Genomic DNA, 17,377 nt, shown 5'->3' on the forward strand with positions numbered 1-17,377 from the left:
GACTCTGCCACCGCCAGCCCTGCTGGAACAAAGCCTCCCCTTCCTGCTCACGGGGGCAGCCTCAGGACGCCTCTTCCAAGCGCATCTCCGCCATCCTCCTGCTCTGTTTTCCCTACTCGTTTTTGCTCTCTTCTCTCTCTCTTTTTCCTTCCGCGTCCCTCTGTTGGGCACGCGTGCTCCCATTCCTCTGTGCTCTCATTCTTTCCGCCCTCCGGCCCGCTCCTCTTCCCTTTCCTGTCTTATCCCTGCTTCTCTAGCTCTTCTGTGTTTCTCCACTTCTCACCCTTTCTCTCACCCCTTCTCTCCTCTTTACTGCCCTCCATGTCCATTATGTTGTTTTTGGTTCATTCATACGTTCATTCATTTGTTCACTCAGCAAACTGCCGTCTGTGTGCTTCCACCTGCTGAGAGGTGGGCTGTGGAACAAATAAGACGTGGTCTCCGCCCTGAGAGAGCTCTTGGTCCCTTAGTGTTATCCCCAGCGCCCAGAACAGTGTGGCACACAGTGAGCACTCGATAAATGCCGCTTGACTGCACTCGGCGGTCTTTATCTGCCAGTCTTCCTCTCTCCATTGCTCCTTCCCCCCCCACAAGCCTCTCCCTCACTAGCTAGTGACAGGGGGACAGACAGGCCCAGAGCCCTGAGTGCACAGCCCCCATGTGTGTCTGGGTGCCCAGTTCCAAAGCTGCCTGCGGCCCAGCAGAAAGGCATCTGGGTTTGTGCTGCCCCTAAAACGGCTGCTCCGTTTCTCCCTGCAGAGCCCTACACGTGCGGCGCCTGCGGAATCCAGTTCCAGTTCTACAACAACCTGCTGGAGCACATGCAGTCCCACGCGGGTAAGGGTCCCACGGTGGACGGGGACGGGGTACTGAAGCCCCCCTTATCCCTCCCGACCTCAGATCCTGCGAAAGGCAGGGACGGCCAGGGCCAGCCTGCGGCCGCTCTCCCAAAAAACAATCACAGGACGTGGGAGCCCTGGTTAGCCCGTTGTAACTCAGCGTGGTCTGTGCCCTGCGGGGGCAGCTGGCCTGGTGGCAGCGTAGCCAGAGAGGGGGTCGGAGCTGAAGAAGGCTTCCAGAAATTGTGACCTCTGCCCGGAGCCTAGAGGCCAGACAGGAGCTGAGCAGGACAGAGTCGTGGAGGTGTGGAGGGTTGAGTGTGGTTTGAGACCCAGGTGAGTGGAGGAAGGGGAGGGCAGTGGAGAGGGCTCAGCCCGGGGCAGCCTGGGCCGAGCCCCATTGCTTTCGCGGTCATACCCCCGAAGCAGCAGTCCTCAAACGTGAGCGTGCGTCAGTCACCAGGAGGGCTGGTGACAGCACAGATTTCTAGGCCGCACTCTGAACTTCAGACGCGTGGGTCTAGGGCAGGGCCCAGGACTCGCATCTCTGACAGGTCCTCAGGCCACACACACCCGGCTTGTCGGGGGACCACACTTTGAGAACTGCTGCTGTAGAGCCACAGCTAGGAGTCTGCTGTCTGGACACCCTTTTTATCAGCTGTTTTGCCATCTGTCCGGCTTACAATGTCAGCTCCCTCACTAGACCACCAGCCTCCAATTTTAGGTTTTGGTCATAGTAGCACTGATTTCTTTTTTTCTTTTTTTTTAACGTGTTTATTGGAGTATAATTGCTTTACAATGGTGTGTTAGTTGCTGCTGTATAACAAAGTGAATCAGCTGTACGTATACATATATCCCCATATCTCCTCCCTCTTGCGTCTCCCTCTCACCCTCCCTATCCCACCCTTCTAGGTGGTCACAAAGCACCGAGCTGATCTGATTTCTGATCTAATCTCTGTTTTAGGCAGGCAGACACTGTTTGCTGTAACAGGTAAATCCCAAATTCTCAGTGGTTTGACATAACCACTTCCTTCTCAGCCACATCACAGCCTAATGCACGCGGCCTTCCACGTGGAGATTCAGGGACCCAGACTCCTTCCTTCCTGTGTCTCCATCCTCCCCTGGGTCACAGAGTCCTCTCTCTCTGACTGATGGGCGAGGAGAGAGGCACACTTCCTTCTTTACCACTTCAGACCACAAGTGACACATATATGCTCAAATTCCAGAGCCCTGCCCAGGGACAGCCCGACAAGGGAAACGGGAACGTGGGGGAGACAGCTCGCTGACCCTGCCACCCTTCCCGCAGGGTGACCCTCTGGAGGCGTTGGAGGTGATGTGAGAAAAGCACCTGACACAGACGGTGGTTCAGTAAAGGCCAAAGAGGAGCTGACCAGGGAAGAGACTGAGTGTTTGCTTAGCTGCTGTCACTGTGGTGGTTGTTGTTAGTTATTGCTTGTCTCTCTCTTAGGTTTCTGAATCTTTCATATCACCTTCCAGGTCTGGCCTGACTAGCACAGAGTATTACAGGGCGAGACGCTCTTCAGGCAGGTGCTGTTCTGTTAGTGTGACCCCTCTTCATTCATTCATTTATGCAGCATATATCTGTTGGGTATCTGCTGTACACTAGGCACCAACTTGCATGATTTTGGGTGGGAGGGAGATAATTTATTTCTAATGTACTCATTAAAATCAGTGCAGGGACTTCCCTGGTGGTCCAGTGGTTAAGAATATGTGCTTCCGATGCAAGGGGTGCGGGTTCGATCCCTGGTCGGGGAACTAAGATCCCACATGCTGCGCGACACGGCCAAAAAATTTAAAAATAAGAATAATAAAATAAAATCAGTGTAGAGCTGGATCGGCTGCCATGACACGTGAGTTCCAGTCCTCTCTAACTAATGTGTCTCTATACCATGTGACCTCAGGCAGGAAACTTTGTCGTCGCCCCCGGCACCGAGTCTCCATCTCTAAAACAAGGGCACACAGACCTGCAATCTCCAGCTGCCCTCCTTACGCCAAGGTTCCATCTTCACGTGTCTCACACCTCCAGCTTGCCTTTGCTGTCAGCCATCCTGCACCAGGGAAGGCCTTGAACGCACTCAGAGCACTTAGACTTGACCCCGTGGGGAACCAGTAGCCAAAGTTAGAAGGCTGCTGGGGACCACTACCTGAGCACAGCGCTTGGGCCTGAGACCCCCAGGGCCCTGTCTCTGCTCCCTTCTCCTCTGAAACCCTCCGCCCCTCTGCCAGCTCTGGAAGCTGAGCCCTAATCAGGGAAGAGTCTGGGTGCCAGTGCTTCTCTGTCCCTCAGGCAGTTGGGCGGAGGCCATTAACATGCAAATCAAGGGTGCGCCTGTGGGTGCCCCACCTCCCCCAGGCATCCCAACTTGTTTTCCGAGAAGAGCTTTGGGCTGCTTTGTTCTGGTTCAGTGCTGGCAGAGAATGCCTTGCCCGCAATCCAGTGCAAAGCCAGGCTGAATCCCAGCCAGGCTGAGTCGGGATTAAAGGATTGACTCCATAGAGAGAAATTAAGCGTCATGATCTGCGCAGTTCACTGCGCTGCTGATAAGGGGGATCAGCCTCGAATAACAGCAATCTCATTAAGAGGCTGCTGAATGGCACAGGGTAATTCCCGCTAATAAACTTCCTTTCTGCGCTGTAGGAAAACCTGCCCGGCCCCTGGTGACAGTTTAGGAGGAGGTTTTGGCAGCAATAATACTAAAGATAGCTGACACTTAGTGAGCGATTACTGTGTGTCAGGCCTGGTTATTGCGTCAGGGCTCCTCAACAAGCTGGTTGGCATTATCATCCCCATTATACAGATGAAGAAACTGAGGCTCAGAGAACATAATCGCTGGCCCTAAGTTGCATGGCTCGTAAAAAGTACCTCACATCGTTTGAGTTCTTACGTATTAGCTCATTTGATCCTCAGAACATCCCTCTGAGTTGTGTCCATATTAGCTCGCCTTTATAGATAAGGAAACTGAGGTTAAAAGGGCTAAGTATAGAAAATGGAAGCACATATTTTGGGCAGAAAAATGTCAGTTAAAAATTACTTATCAATAAGAAAATTATTAGTCCTGTGCAACAATTAATGGTTTAAATAATGATCATAATATTTAATAAATATAAACTGTTTCCATAATGTTTTGCCTCCAGAATGCAATAGCTCATTTCCTCAACTGCTATCAGTAGGGCAGATGCTTTGATTTTTTTGATTTTTTTCCAAGTTATAGTGCTGTTTTGCTTGTTTGTGTTTAGAAGTGTGCATTATGCAATTCATTTTAGTGTGCTATTTCTGTGTTGTTTATTTTTTGTTCTTTTAATAAAATGTGTAAATTTCAAAGTAAAATAAAATGGCTAAGTAACTGGCCCAAGGCTCTGTGGCCACAGTATCAGACCAGGATTCTGACCCTCCCATGAACTCCAGAGCCGGTGCTCTCAACAACCACCCTCTTCAGCAGGGTAGATGGGGTGGAGGATTAGCGATGGGGGAAGCCCCCTCAGAGGTCATCTCTTCTAGCCTCTTTTCAAGTAGTCGGGGGACTGCAGCTAAGTGAGGCCTGGGGACTTTCCCAGGAGGCAAGCAAGTTGGCAACTCAGAGCGGTAGGATTTGGGAATGGCCACATTTAATTTCTGATCCCTTTGAGCTACTTCACCTCTCTGGGCATCGGTCTTCTCATCTGTAAAGTAGGCTCATCACCATTCTCCACAGGCTGGGTGAGGGTTCTGGAGATGATGTATGTAAAGTATTAAGGGCTATGGCACGTTCTAAAATAAGGCTGAATAATGCAGGTTTCTCTTTTTCCATCCCCTGCTAGAGACAACTGCTTTCTTCTTCCCGCAACTGGTCCCTCCTTGGGAGACAGCCTTTATTCCAGCTTTGCGTCCCGCCCTTTACAGATGTTTGTGTATCTGTACGTGTGTGAGCATGTGTATCTGTGGTACACACTGAGTAAACCTTGTTTCCAGCTCAAGCTATAGAGCATTTACTGAGTACCTCACCCATTTAGCAGCATTATCTGTGAGATAAGGAGAAAAAAAGTTTTTTTAATAAGCCATGCTAGGCATCATTATCTAATTAGAGGTTGAGTAATCCCAATTTCAAGCCTTGCAGAAAGGCAGAGAATGAGGGAATCACCCTGCAGCCTGCCCAGCCCCAGGATTTTGGAAGGAGGAGGGGAAACAGCCCTAGAGAATTGAAGTGCCTAACTCAAGGTTATAATACTCAGCTATCCAAAGCCCGGTTCAAATCCAGGGCTTCCAAATCTCTGTACTCTAGAAAGTCAGTAAGAATGGCTGCTGGTTTCCATTTTAAAATTTGTGTTTCTCTTTTTTACACGTGAGGTCTATTCATTAAAGGAAATTGGGAAAATGCAGAGAAATGACAAAATGAAGACTCAGCCATAATCTCACTACTCAAAGTTAAACACTGTTACTTTTTTTTTAACAAATATTTATTGAGTATATATGGTGTACTGCTATAAAGTGAATGGTTTTTTGTTTTTTGTTTTTTTTTATTTTTGGCTGCGCTGGGTCTTCATCGCTGCGCGTGGGCGTTTCTCTAGTTGAGGCGAGCCGGGACCCCTCCTCGCCGCGCTGCACGGGCCCCTCACCGCAGTGGCCTCTCTTGTTGAGGAGCACGGGCTCTAGGCGCGAGGGTCAGCAGTTGTGGCTCACAGGCTCCAGAGCACAGGCTCAGCAGTTGTGGTGCGCAGGCTTAGCCACTCCGCGACATGTGGGATCCCCCCGGACCAGGGCTCGAACCCGTGTCCCCTGCATTGGTAGGCGGATTTTTAGCCACTGCGCCACCAGGGAAGCCCAACTGTTACTCTTTTAATGGTTTCTTTTCAGTCTATTTTAAAATCAGATTTATTGAGATATAATTTACATAAATAAAATTCACCAATTTTAAGAGTACAGCTTGATGGGTTTTAATAAACGCATAGTCATTTAACCACTATCACAAGCACAATGTATAGTGTTACCATCAACCCAAAAAGTTCCCTTCGCAGCAAGTCCCTTTCCCAGGCCCCCACCCTGGCAACCACTGTCTGCTTTCTTTTGTTATAGTTTTGCCTTTACTGGAATTTTGTATAAATGGAATTATATGATATTTAGTCATTTGTGTCTGACTTCTTTCACTTAGCATACTTTTGAGACTCATCCGTGTTGTTCTGTGATATCAGTATTTCTTTTTATTTCTGAGTAGTATTTCGTTGTTTGGATATACCACAATTTGTTTATCTATTCCCCTACCGATGGACATTTAGGCTGTCTCCAGTTTGGAGCTATTACGAATAAAGCTGCTATGAATGCCCAAGTGCAAGTCCCTGTGTGGACATTTTTTTTTTTTTAACATCTTTATTGGAGTATAATTGTTTTACAATGTTTTTAACTACTAGGTAGATACCTAGGAGTAGAAATGCTGGGTCATTTGGTCACTCTATATTTAACCTTTTAGGGAACTGCCATACTGTTTCCTAAAGTGGCTACACCATTTTTACATTTCCACCAACAGTGTATGAGGGGTCCAGTTTCTCCACATCCTTGATAACGCTCGTTATTATCTGACTTTTTGATTATAGCCATTCTAGTGCATTAAGGGATATCTCATTGTGATTTTAATCTGTGTTTTCCTGATGACAAATGATGTTGAACACTTTTTCATGTGCTTATTGGCCATTTAAATATCTTCTTTGGAGAAATGTCTATTCAGATCCTTTGCCCATTGTTTAATTGGGTTTTTTTGTTTTTTTATTATTGAGTTGTAAGAGATCTTTTTATCTTTATATATGAGGCCTCTGTAGATATATGATTTACAAATACCTCCTCCCATTCTGTAGGTTGTCTTTTCACTTTCTTGATGCTGTCCTTTGAAGCACAAAAATTTTTGATGACGACTACCTATTTTTTCTTTCATTGTTTATGCTTTTGATGTCATATGTAAGACATCATTGCCTAACCCAAGGTCACAGAGACTTAACTCCTCTGTTTTCTTATAAGAGTTTTATAGTTTTCACTGTTACATTTAGGCCTGTATTCCATTTTGTGTTAATTTTTGTATGTGGTATGAGGTAGGGGCCCAGCTTCATTCTTTTGCATGTGGATATCCAGTTGTCCCAGCACCATTTTTAAAAAGACTATTTGTTGCCCCATTGAATTGTCCTGGCACCCTTGTCAAAAATCAGTTGACTGTAAATGTGAGGGTTTATTTCTGGATTCTGAATTCTATTTCATTGATCTGTACGTGTGTTTTTGTGCCAGTACCACACTGTCTGGATTACTTTGACTTTATAACTGCTTTGAAATCGGGAAGTCTAAGCCCTCCAACTTTGTTCTTCTTCAAGAGTGTTTTGGCTATTCTGTGTCACATAAACTTTAGGCTCAACTTGTCAATATCTGCAAAAAAGACAGCAGGACTTTTGATAGGGATTGTGTTGAATCTAGATCAATTTGGGGAATATTGCCGTTTTAACAATATTGTCTTCCAGTCTTTGAACGTGGGATGCCTCTTCATTTATTTAAGTCTTCTTTGAGTTCTTTCAATAATGTTTTTAGTTTTAAGTGTACAAATCTTATACTTCTTTTGTAAATTTATTCCTAAGTATTTTATTCTTTTAGAAGCTATTATAAATGGAATTATTTCCTTAATTTAATTTTTGGAGTGTTCATTGCTAACGTAGAGAAATATAATTGATTTTTTTTAGTATATTGATCTCAGATCCTGAAACCTTGCTGAACTTATTTATAAGTTTTAATAGTTGGGTGTGTGTGTGTATTCCATAGGATTTTCTATACACACAGTCATGTCATCTGTAATCTGTAAGTAGAGATAATTTTACTTCTTCCATTCATGTGGATGCCCTTTATTTTTCTTTTCTTTTTTATTCTTTCTTTCTTTTTTTCTTTCATTGACCTGGCTAGAACCTCTAATACATGTTGAATAAAATAGAGTGGACATTCTTATCTTGTTCCTGATCTTAAGAGGAAAGTTTTTCATGTTTAACCATTAACTATGATGTTGGCAGTGGGTTTTTCATAGATGCCCTTTGTCAAGTTGAAAAAGTTCCCTTCAATTCCTAGTTTGTTGAGTGTTTTTATCATGAAAGTGTGTTGGATTTTTGTCAAATAATTTTTCTGCATCTATTGAAATTATCATGTGGTTTTTGTCCTTTATTCTATTAATATGGTATTGATTTTTGTATGTTGAACTAACCTTGTATTCCTGGAATAAATACCACTTGATCATGGTGTATAAACCTGTTGTATATGTTGCTGGATTTGGTCTGCTCTATTTTATTAAGGATGTTTTTATCTATATTCATAAGGCATAGTGGACTATACTTTGTTTTTTCTTGTGACTTCTTAGTCCTGTTTTGGTATCAGAATAATACCTGCCTCATAGAATGAATTGAGAAGTGTTCCCTCCTTTCTATTTTCAGAAGAGTTTGTGAAGGGTTCTTTTAACGTATTAATAGAATTCACCGATGAAGCCATCTGAGCCTGGGCTTTCCTTTACTTTTCTTTTTTATGGTCGGTGTTTTGACTACTAATTCAGTCTTTTTAATAGATCTATCCAGATTTTCTACTTCTTGAATCAGTTTTAGTAGTTTATGTCTTTCTAGGAATTTGTCTATTTCATCCAGGTCATCTAATTTGTTGGAATACTACTGTTCATAGTATTTCCTTATAATCCTTTTTATTTCTATCAGATCAGTAAACTTGGTTTTTTTTTGTTTTTTGTTTTTGATGTCCTTTATGAGGTTGAGAAAGTTTCCTTCTCTTCCTAGTTTGCTGAGATTTTGTATCATAGGTGGGTATTGAATTTTATCACATTTTAAAGTGCATTTATATCTATGGAGATGATTTTTCTTATTTTCGTTTTCCTCTTAGTATAGGGAATTACACTGATCGGTTTTCTGTAACTATTCTATTTCTGGAATAAGCTTCATTTATTCATGATATGTTATTATTTTTATTTTTATATTTTTTATTTTTGGCCACATGGCTTGCGAGATCTTAGTTCCCCGACCAGGGGTTGAACCCCGGGCCACAGCTGTGAAAGTGCTGAGTCCTAACCACTGAACTGCCAGGGAACTCCCATGATGTGTTGCTATTTTTATATATTACTATATTTAGCTTGCTAATAGTTTGTTAAGGATTTTTGTGTATATGTTTATGAAGGATGTTGGTCTGTAGTTTCTTGTAATTTTTTTCTCTAGTTTTGGATCAGGGTAATGATAGCCTTATAAAATGATTTGGGAAATGTTCTTTCCTCTTCTAATTCTGGGAGAATTTGTTTAGAATTTGTATTATTCCTTCCTTAAATATGTGGTCGAACTTTCCAGTGAACCCATATGGGAATTTTCTTTGTGGGAAATTATGTAAACTATGAACTGAATTTCTTAATAGTTAAGAAATTCAGAACTTAATAGAACTTAAGAGATTTGAGGTTACCTGTTTCTTCTGGAGTGAACTTTGGTACTTTATATTTTTTAGGGTTTTTTTTTTTTTTTTTTTTTGCCTCACTTAAGTGGTTGAATTTATTGGCCTAAAGTTGTTCATCATCAATTTAATCCCTTTAATATGTGTAGCATCTGTAGTGATGTCCCCTTCTTTTACTCCTGCTACTAATAATTTGTGTCTTCTTTTTCTTTTTTTAACGTTTCTTGTTAGAGGTTTATCAATTTTACTGATCTCTACAAAGAATTAGCTTTTCGTTTCATTGATTTTTCTCTATTGTGTTTATCCATCTTCTGTTTCATTCATTTCTGCTTTTATCTGTATTATTTCCTTTCTTCTGCTTATGTTAGACTCAACTTACTCTTTAAACTTACTCTTCAGATCTCTTAGTGTAGAAGCTTTATAACACTGATTTTAAGTGTTTATTCTTTTCTGATATAATTATTTAATGTTATAAATAACATTTATTTAGATGTATCCCACAAATTTTGAAATGTTATATTTTAATGTTTAGTTCAAAACATTTTCTGATCTCCCTTATGTTTCTTTGACCTATGGGGTTTTTTTGTTTTGTTTTGTTTTTTTAATTTATTTATGGCTGTGTTGGGTCCTCGTTTCTGTGCGAGGGCTTCCTCTAGCTGTGGCAAGCGGGGGCCACTCTTCATCATGGTGTGCGGGCCTCTCACTATCGCGGCCTCTCTTCTTGCAGAGCACAGGTTCCAGACACGCAGGCTCAGTAGTTGTGGTTCACGGGCCCAGCCGCTTCGCGGCATGTGGGATCTTCCCAGACCAGGGCGCGAACCCGTGTCCCCTGCATTGGCAGGCAGACTCTCAACCACTGCGCCACCAGGGAAGCCATGACCTATGGGTTATTTACAACTGTGATGTTTAATATTCAAATAGTTGAAATTTTTCCAAATATCTTTTTGTTGTTGATTTCTAATTTAATTTAGTTATGGTCAGAGACTATACTTTATATGATTTCAGTATTTTTCTATTCCACCTCCTTTTTCTGGTAATCTAGTTATATGTATATGGGACTGCTTGATGTTGTTCACTCTCTGTTCATTTATATTCAGTCTTTGTTTTCTCTTTTCTCATGAGAGTAACAATTACTGAGAGAAGACAGCTGAAATTTCCAGTTGTAGGTTTATCTATTTCTTTTTTCAGTTTTCTCAGCTTTTGCTTCATGTGTTTTAATGCTCTGTTATCACTTGCACACTCACTTAGGATTAGTATATATTCTTGGTGACTTGACCCCTTTATCATTATGCAGGGTCTCTTGTTACCCCTGATCATATTTCTTGTTCTGAGGTCTGTTTTTTCTGTAATACTATCACAAGCATCTCCACCTTTCTCTTCATTACTGTTTGTATGGTATACCTTTATTTAACCTTTTACTTTTAACTTATCCATGTCTTCATATTTATATAGGTTTCTTATAGATAGCATCTCATGGGGTCTTGCTTTTTTATTAAGTATGACAATGTCTACTTTTATTTGAAATGTGGAGACCATTTAAATTTAATGTGATTTCAGTATTATTGGGTTTAAATCTACCATTTTCGTATTTGTTTACTAATTGTTTCATTTGTTGCTTATTCCTTTTTCTCTAATTTTTTGCCTTATTTTGGACTGAGAATTTTTTATGGTTCCATTTTTATCTCTACAATGGATTTATTTGCTATAACTCTTTGTTGTTTTTTTTATAGTCTATTTGGGTTTTAAACTATGCATTTCTAACTTATCAAGTCTACATTTAAAGGCTATTAGCCTTTTCATATTGTGTGAAAAACTTTCAACACAATCTTCTATTTCCCCTTTCTAGTCTTTCTTCTATTGTTAACATATGGTTTATTTCTACATATAATTACCACAATTCATTGTTATTTTTTCCAGTGAGCAGTCAGGTCAGTTATCTTGTTAAAGAGATTAAAAATGAGGGAAAACACTTTTTATATCCATTCATGTACAGTTTCCAGAACTCTTTATTTCTTTCTCTAGATCCAGATTCTTATTTGATGTCATTTTTTTTTAATACCTAAAGAACTTCCTTTAACATTTCTTATAGTTGCAGGTATGATTTTTTTGGGGGCAGGGTCCTTATCTTACCTCCATTTGTGAAAGATAGTATCACTGGATTTAGAATTTCCTTATTTTATTTTTTAAATATTTTTGTGTTTTTTTTAAATTGAAGTATAGTTGATTTATAATGTTGCATTAGTTTCAGGTGCACAGCAAAGTGATTCAGTTATACATACATACATATCTTTTTTTCAGATTCTTTTCCCTTATAGGTTATTACAAAATATTGAGTATAGTTCCCTGTGCTATACAGTGGGTCCTTGTTGTTTGTCTGTTTTATATATAGTAGTGTGTATATGTTAATCCCAAACTCCTCATTTATCCCTCCCCGCCTTTCCCCTTTGGTAACCATAAGTTTGTTTTCTGTGTCTGTGGGTCTGTTTCTGTTTTGTATTGATATATAAGTTCATTTGTATCATTTTAGATTCCACGTATAAGCGATATTATGTGGTATTTGTCTGGCTTACTTCACTTAGTATGATAATCTCTAGGTCCATCCATGTTGCTGCAGAAGGCACTATTACATTCTTTTTTATGGCTGAGTAATATCCCATTGTATAAATATAATTTATATTATATAAAGTTAGATTATAAATATAAATATAATATAAATATCTTCTTTATCCATTCATCTATCGATGGACATTTAGAATTTTAGGTTGACATTCTCTTTTAATACTTTGTTCTGTTACCTGCTGGGTCTGTTGTTATTCTTATTTTTGTTCCCCTGTACTTAATTTTTCCCCCTCTCTGGCTGCTTTTAAGAGTTTCTCTTGTCATTGGTTTTCAACAATTTGATTATGATACTGTGCCTCGGTGGTGTTTTCTTTATGTATTTCCACTTGGGGTCAGTTGAGCTTTTAGAACCTGGTTTTATGGTTTTCATCCAATTTGGAAAGATTCTGGCCATTTCTTCAAATATTTTTTCTGCCTCACCCCCTTTTTCTGGGACTCCAATTATATTTATGTTAAACTACTTAACATTGTCCATGCTCCATTTATTTATTTTCAACCTTTTACTCTCTCTGGTTTTCATTGGGTAGTTTCTTTGCTCTGTCTCCAGCTTCACTGATTTTTTTTCAACAGCTGTTGTAAGCTCCTTATTGGCTAATTCCATCATCTCTGTCCTTTCTAGGTCTGTTACTATTGATTGGTTTGTCTCCTGGTTATAGGTCATATTTTCCTACTATTTTGAATGTCTGGTACTTATTAGACGAATGACACTGTGAATTTTATAGTGTTAGATGCTAGATTTTGTATTTTTTAAGAGTATTAAACTTGGCTTACAGTTTGTTACTTGGGATCACCTTAATACTTTGGAGGCTTGCTCTTTAAATGTATTAGGGCAGATCTAGTGGCTTAGTCTATGGCTAATTTAGCCCCATAGTATTTCTCATGCATTGAGGTCTTTCCATTCTGGTTGAGGGGACGCAGATGATTTCCCCCACGTGGGAGCCCTGGGAATTATCAGCCTACTGCATTTTAGTGATTCTTTCCCTAGTCCTGGGGAATTTGACCCTATGCATAGGCAGATTAGCTACAGCAAAGACTCCAGGGAACCCCATTGTAATCTCCAGAGCTCTCTCTTTTTGTAACTCCCTCCTCTTTGGTACTTTTTCCTGTAAATTCTAGCTGTCTTGGGCCTGCCTGAACTTTAATCTCTGTCTCTTCAAGGGGACCGCTGGGCTCTGTTCAGTTCCCTGGTCCTACGCAGCAGCTTGAAAACTGCTTCCAGGCAGTAAGTCGCACAGTCAGAGAGCTCACCACATTTGTTTCTTTTTCTGGGATCACACCCTGGGTTGCCTGTCTGAAAGCAGTCATATCATCATGATTAGCAGGTGTTTGCATCTGGAGGGCAGAAGTGAAAGTCCCCTCCCCATCTTTTTTTGATGCATAGATTTGTTCGTTATTTGACTTGTGAGTCTAAAATATGTATCTATAAATAATACATATGACATTATGATTAAAGCTTGCTTTTCATTATCTTACGCATTTTCCCATGTTGCTCCAGTCTACATGACCACCTTTCTAGTGGCTGCAAAATATTCCTTGAGTGCACATCCCAGAGTCTCTTGACTAGTCTTGCAGGGTTGACCGAATATGTAGAAGTTGGGGAAGTCTCTTCTCTAGGTATGAAGAGTGTGGCCTTGACCTCTAAGGCCTGATGCCTTTAACTGAGAAGAATGGAAGAAAGATGTCAGGCAACCCTGAACAGAGGCTACTGACCCACTCATATCCTCAGGTTGTGAATTCTACCTGTAAGATGATGTCTCAAGGAAATACACCCACAGCAACAGCCAAAGAGCACAGAGAAACAATATTAGAATATTAGGCAAGTAGGTTCGTAGCAGAATAGTAATATTGTAAACGGCACAGCCCAGAAACTTAGGACTTGGAGTGTAGTTAAGCAATTTGTGGAATATCGTGTGATAAAAGATTGTGTGGCCATTTGTGATGATAAGCATGTAACTCAGACCATTTCCACTCAGATATGATCCTACAAAAATGTCAAGGAGTAACCATACATAGAGTATGGTATCTGCCCATTACTTAAAACTGAATACGGCTGCATATGCGCACGTTAACAAAAATTAGGGAAATGCAGGGAGGAGGCAACTAGGAACCAGGGGACCTGGGATGTCCGTCCCAGCTCTGCTGCTGGTTTTCTGTGTTTTCCTGGGCAAACCCTTTCCTGTATCTAGACTTTGGTTTCCACTTCCTACATGTAATGTGGAGGTTGAGAATTGTATACTTTATGTCATATAGGGCTTTGGTTTTGTTGTGTTCATTAAATATACTAAAAAGACGAAAAGGCACACTTTAAAGAAGCAGGAGTGTGAGATGCTTTTGGCCTCTTAGGGTGTAATGGGCACCCCCTCCTGGGTCTCAGAGCTAGAACTTTGTGTTGGGGCGGGGGGGCCTCCCACCCAGACTCGGGACACAGCGGTTCCCATTCCCTGAGTGCTTACTCCATGCTGAGCACTGTACCCAGCTCTTTTCCTGTATTATCTCTTGTTAGTCCTTCTAGCAATTGTGTGATTATCTTCATTCTTCCAAGTGATGAAAATGAGGCTTTGCAGGCCTCAGATAGTTGTCTTAGGAGCCCGGATTTGAACCCAGGCCTGAGTCCCAGAGGCCAGTCTTGCTTTCACCCGCATGCTCTAGTTCTCCTCGCCTGGTGAGCCGGCAGGCCTCTTGCACTTCAGGGAAACACACTGTCCCCTTTGTGCCCGCAGCGGACAACGAGAACAACATCGCCTCCAACCAGTCCCGATCGCCCCCTGCTGTCGTGGAGGAGAAGTGGAAGCCCCAGGCCCAGAGGAACAGTGCCAACAATAGTAGGTCTTTCCTGGGCGGACCCGGGGGCTGGTGGAAATCTACTACACCCACCTCCAGAGGCCTTCCCCCCAAACCCAGCTTGTTCCCCTCTGCTCCCACATCGCCACCCCTGTGTGTCTCCCATGGTGGTGCAAGACCCCGCATCATGGTTTCCAAAGCACTTTCACGCCTGAGACCTCATTGGTGGGAATTCTGACCTCGTGGGATGGACAGAGGCGGCCTGGGGAGAGGTGATCTGTTTGTGGTCAGAGAACACAAATTAGTGACAGAATCAGCATTAGAATCCAAATCCACTCTCCACGATTTCTCTTGTCTGCTTTTTCCTGACACTGTGGCCTCATGTATCTTATTCACTAGCGACTCCTGTGTTAGAGGCCATTCCTATATTGAGGAAGGTGTAAGACTGGTTGGCTTCAGAGGTCAAGGTGAATGACATGCAACAAGTATTTGCACACATATCACTACAGTCAATTCCCATGCTCACAGCAGGCATTACTAATCAATCACAGAACTTTATTCCTGTGAGACTGTCACATGTTAAAGACTGCCAAGACCATCAGTTTGTGTGCAAGATGAAATCTGTTCATAATTCCTAATACGAGATGCTTGAGTATTAGGCCACTGCCAGACCAAGGAGCCTTGACTGGCAGGGTTAATCACACCTCTCTTTGTGTCCCCTGCCAGCCACGACCAGTGGTTTAACACCTAACAGCATGATCCCCGAGAAGGAGCGGCAGAACATCGCAGAGCGGCTGCTGCGGGTCATGTGTGCCGACTTGGGCGCGCTGAGTGTGGTGAGCGGGAAGGAGTTCCTGAAGCTGGCCCAGACGCTGGTGGACAGCGGCGCCCGCTACGGGGCCTTCTCAGTCACCGAGATCCTGGGCAACTTCAACACGCTGGCGCTGAAGCACCTGCCGCGCATGTACAACCAGGTGAAGGTGAAGGTGACGTGCGCCTTGGGCAGCAACGCCTGCCTGGGCATCGGCGTCACCTGCCACTCGCAGAGCGTCGGCCCCGACTCCTGCTACATCCTCACGGCCTACCAGGCAGAGGGCAACCACATCAAGAGCTATGTGCTCGGCGTGAAGGGCGCGGACATTCGCGACAGCGGCGACCTGGTGCACCACTGGGTGCAGAACGTGCTGTCGGAGTTCGTGATGTCAGAGATCAGGACAGTGTACGTGACAGACTGCCGGGTGAGCGCATCCGCCTTCTCCAAGGCCGGCATGTGCCTTCGCTGCTCAGCCTGTGCCTTGAACTCGGTGGTGCAGAGCGTGCTGAGCAAGCGGACGCTGCAGGCCCGCAGCATGCACGAGGTCATCGAGCTGCTCAACGTGTGCGAGGACCTGGCGGGCTCTACCGGCCTCGCCAAGGAGACCTTCGGCTCGCTGGAGGAGACCTCGCCGCCGCCCTGCTGGAACTCGGTCACGGACTCGCTGCTGCTGGTGCACGAGCGCTACGAGCAGATCTGCGAGTTCTACAGCCGGGCCAAGAAGATGAACCTCATCCAGAGCCTCAACAAGCACCTGCTCAGCAACCTGGCCGCCATCCTGACGCCGGTGAAGCAGGCGGTCATCGAGCTGAGCAACGAGAGCCAGCCCACCCTGCAGCTGGTGCTGCCCACCTACGTCAGGCTGGAGAAGCTGTTCACGGCCAAGGCCAACGACGCGGGCACCGTCAGCAAGCTCTGCCACCTCTTCCTGGAGGCGCTCAAGGAGAACTTCAAGGTGCACCCGGCACACAAGGTGGCCATGATCCTGGACCCACAGCAGAAGCTGCGGCCCGTCCCACCCTACCAGCACGAGGAGATCATCGGCAAGGTGTGCGAGCTCATCAACGAGGTCAAGGAGTCCTGGACCGAGGAGGCCGACTTCGAGCCCGCCGCCAAGAAGCCCCGCTCCGCCCCCGGCGAGAACCCCGCCGCCCAGGAGGACAACCGGCTTGGGAAGAACGAAGTGTACGATTACCTGCAGGAGCCCCTCTTCCAGGCCACCCCGGATCTCTTCCAGTACTGGTCGTGCGTGACCCAAAAGCACACAAAACTCGCCAAGCTCGCCTTCTGGCTCCTCGCGGTGCCGGCCGTGGGGGCCAGGAGCGGGTGTGTAAATATGTGTGAACAAGCACTTCTCATCAAAAGGAGGCGACTGCTCAGTCCAGAAGATATGAACAAACTCATGTTTCTGAAATCCAACATGCTTTAAGACTTCCAGATGAAAAGAAAGAACAAAGAAAAAAGAAGAGAACGTTAGGAAAAAAAAAAACCACACAACACTGTCGCAAACGAAGAAAAAGGAATTTAAGTTCTAAACACTGTGGACCTCATTATAAATGCCCCCTAGAAACTTAAGTGCTTTTTTCAGTGTGTGTGTGCATGTGTGTACACAATCACGCGTGCGCACTTTGGGCGTGGGCGGCTGTGCTCGTCTGCGTGGCCGCAGAAGTGTCACACACGCATGCACACACATACTCCCCTGGTGCATGTATGCACGCCTGCTCGTAGGCGCGTGTGCATTAAACTGGGCGTGTCAGGAAAGCTGAGTGTTTGGGAAAGAGGGAAGATGTTTCACCTCCTTTTCTCAGTAAGGGGGCTTTAAAAGACTCCATTTTCAGGTGCGCAGATTGGTAGAAAACTGATGTAAAATGTTCAGGC

General features: G+C 43.8%; 1 protein-coding gene across 7 annotated transcripts in view; it reads left to right on the forward strand.

Annotated features, from left to right (window-relative positions):
* Positions 1 to 16,948, forward strand: part of ZNF618 (zinc finger protein 618) — a 180,128-nt gene extending 163,180 nt beyond the window's left edge. For all 7 annotated transcript variants that reach the window (XM_057549352.1, XM_057549356.1, XM_057549353.1 and 4 more), the window contains 3 exons: positions 760 to 837; positions 14,625 to 14,726; positions 15,412 to 16,948. In XM_057549352.1, coding sequence (XP_057405335.1) covers positions 760 to 837; positions 14,625 to 14,726; positions 15,412 to 16,928 — 1,697 coding nt within the window. In that variant the 3' untranslated portion in view covers positions 16,929 to 16,948. The remainder of the gene's footprint in view (positions 1 to 759; positions 838 to 14,624; positions 14,727 to 15,411) is intronic.
* Positions 16,949 to 17,377: the final 429 nt, after the last annotated feature.

Source organism: Balaenoptera acutorostrata, chromosome 6 (assembly GCF_949987535.1).
Source record: "Balaenoptera acutorostrata chromosome 6, mBalAcu1.1, whole genome shotgun sequence".
Classification (NCBI taxonomy): Eukaryota; Metazoa; Chordata; class Mammalia; order Artiodactyla; family Balaenopteridae; genus Balaenoptera; species Balaenoptera acutorostrata.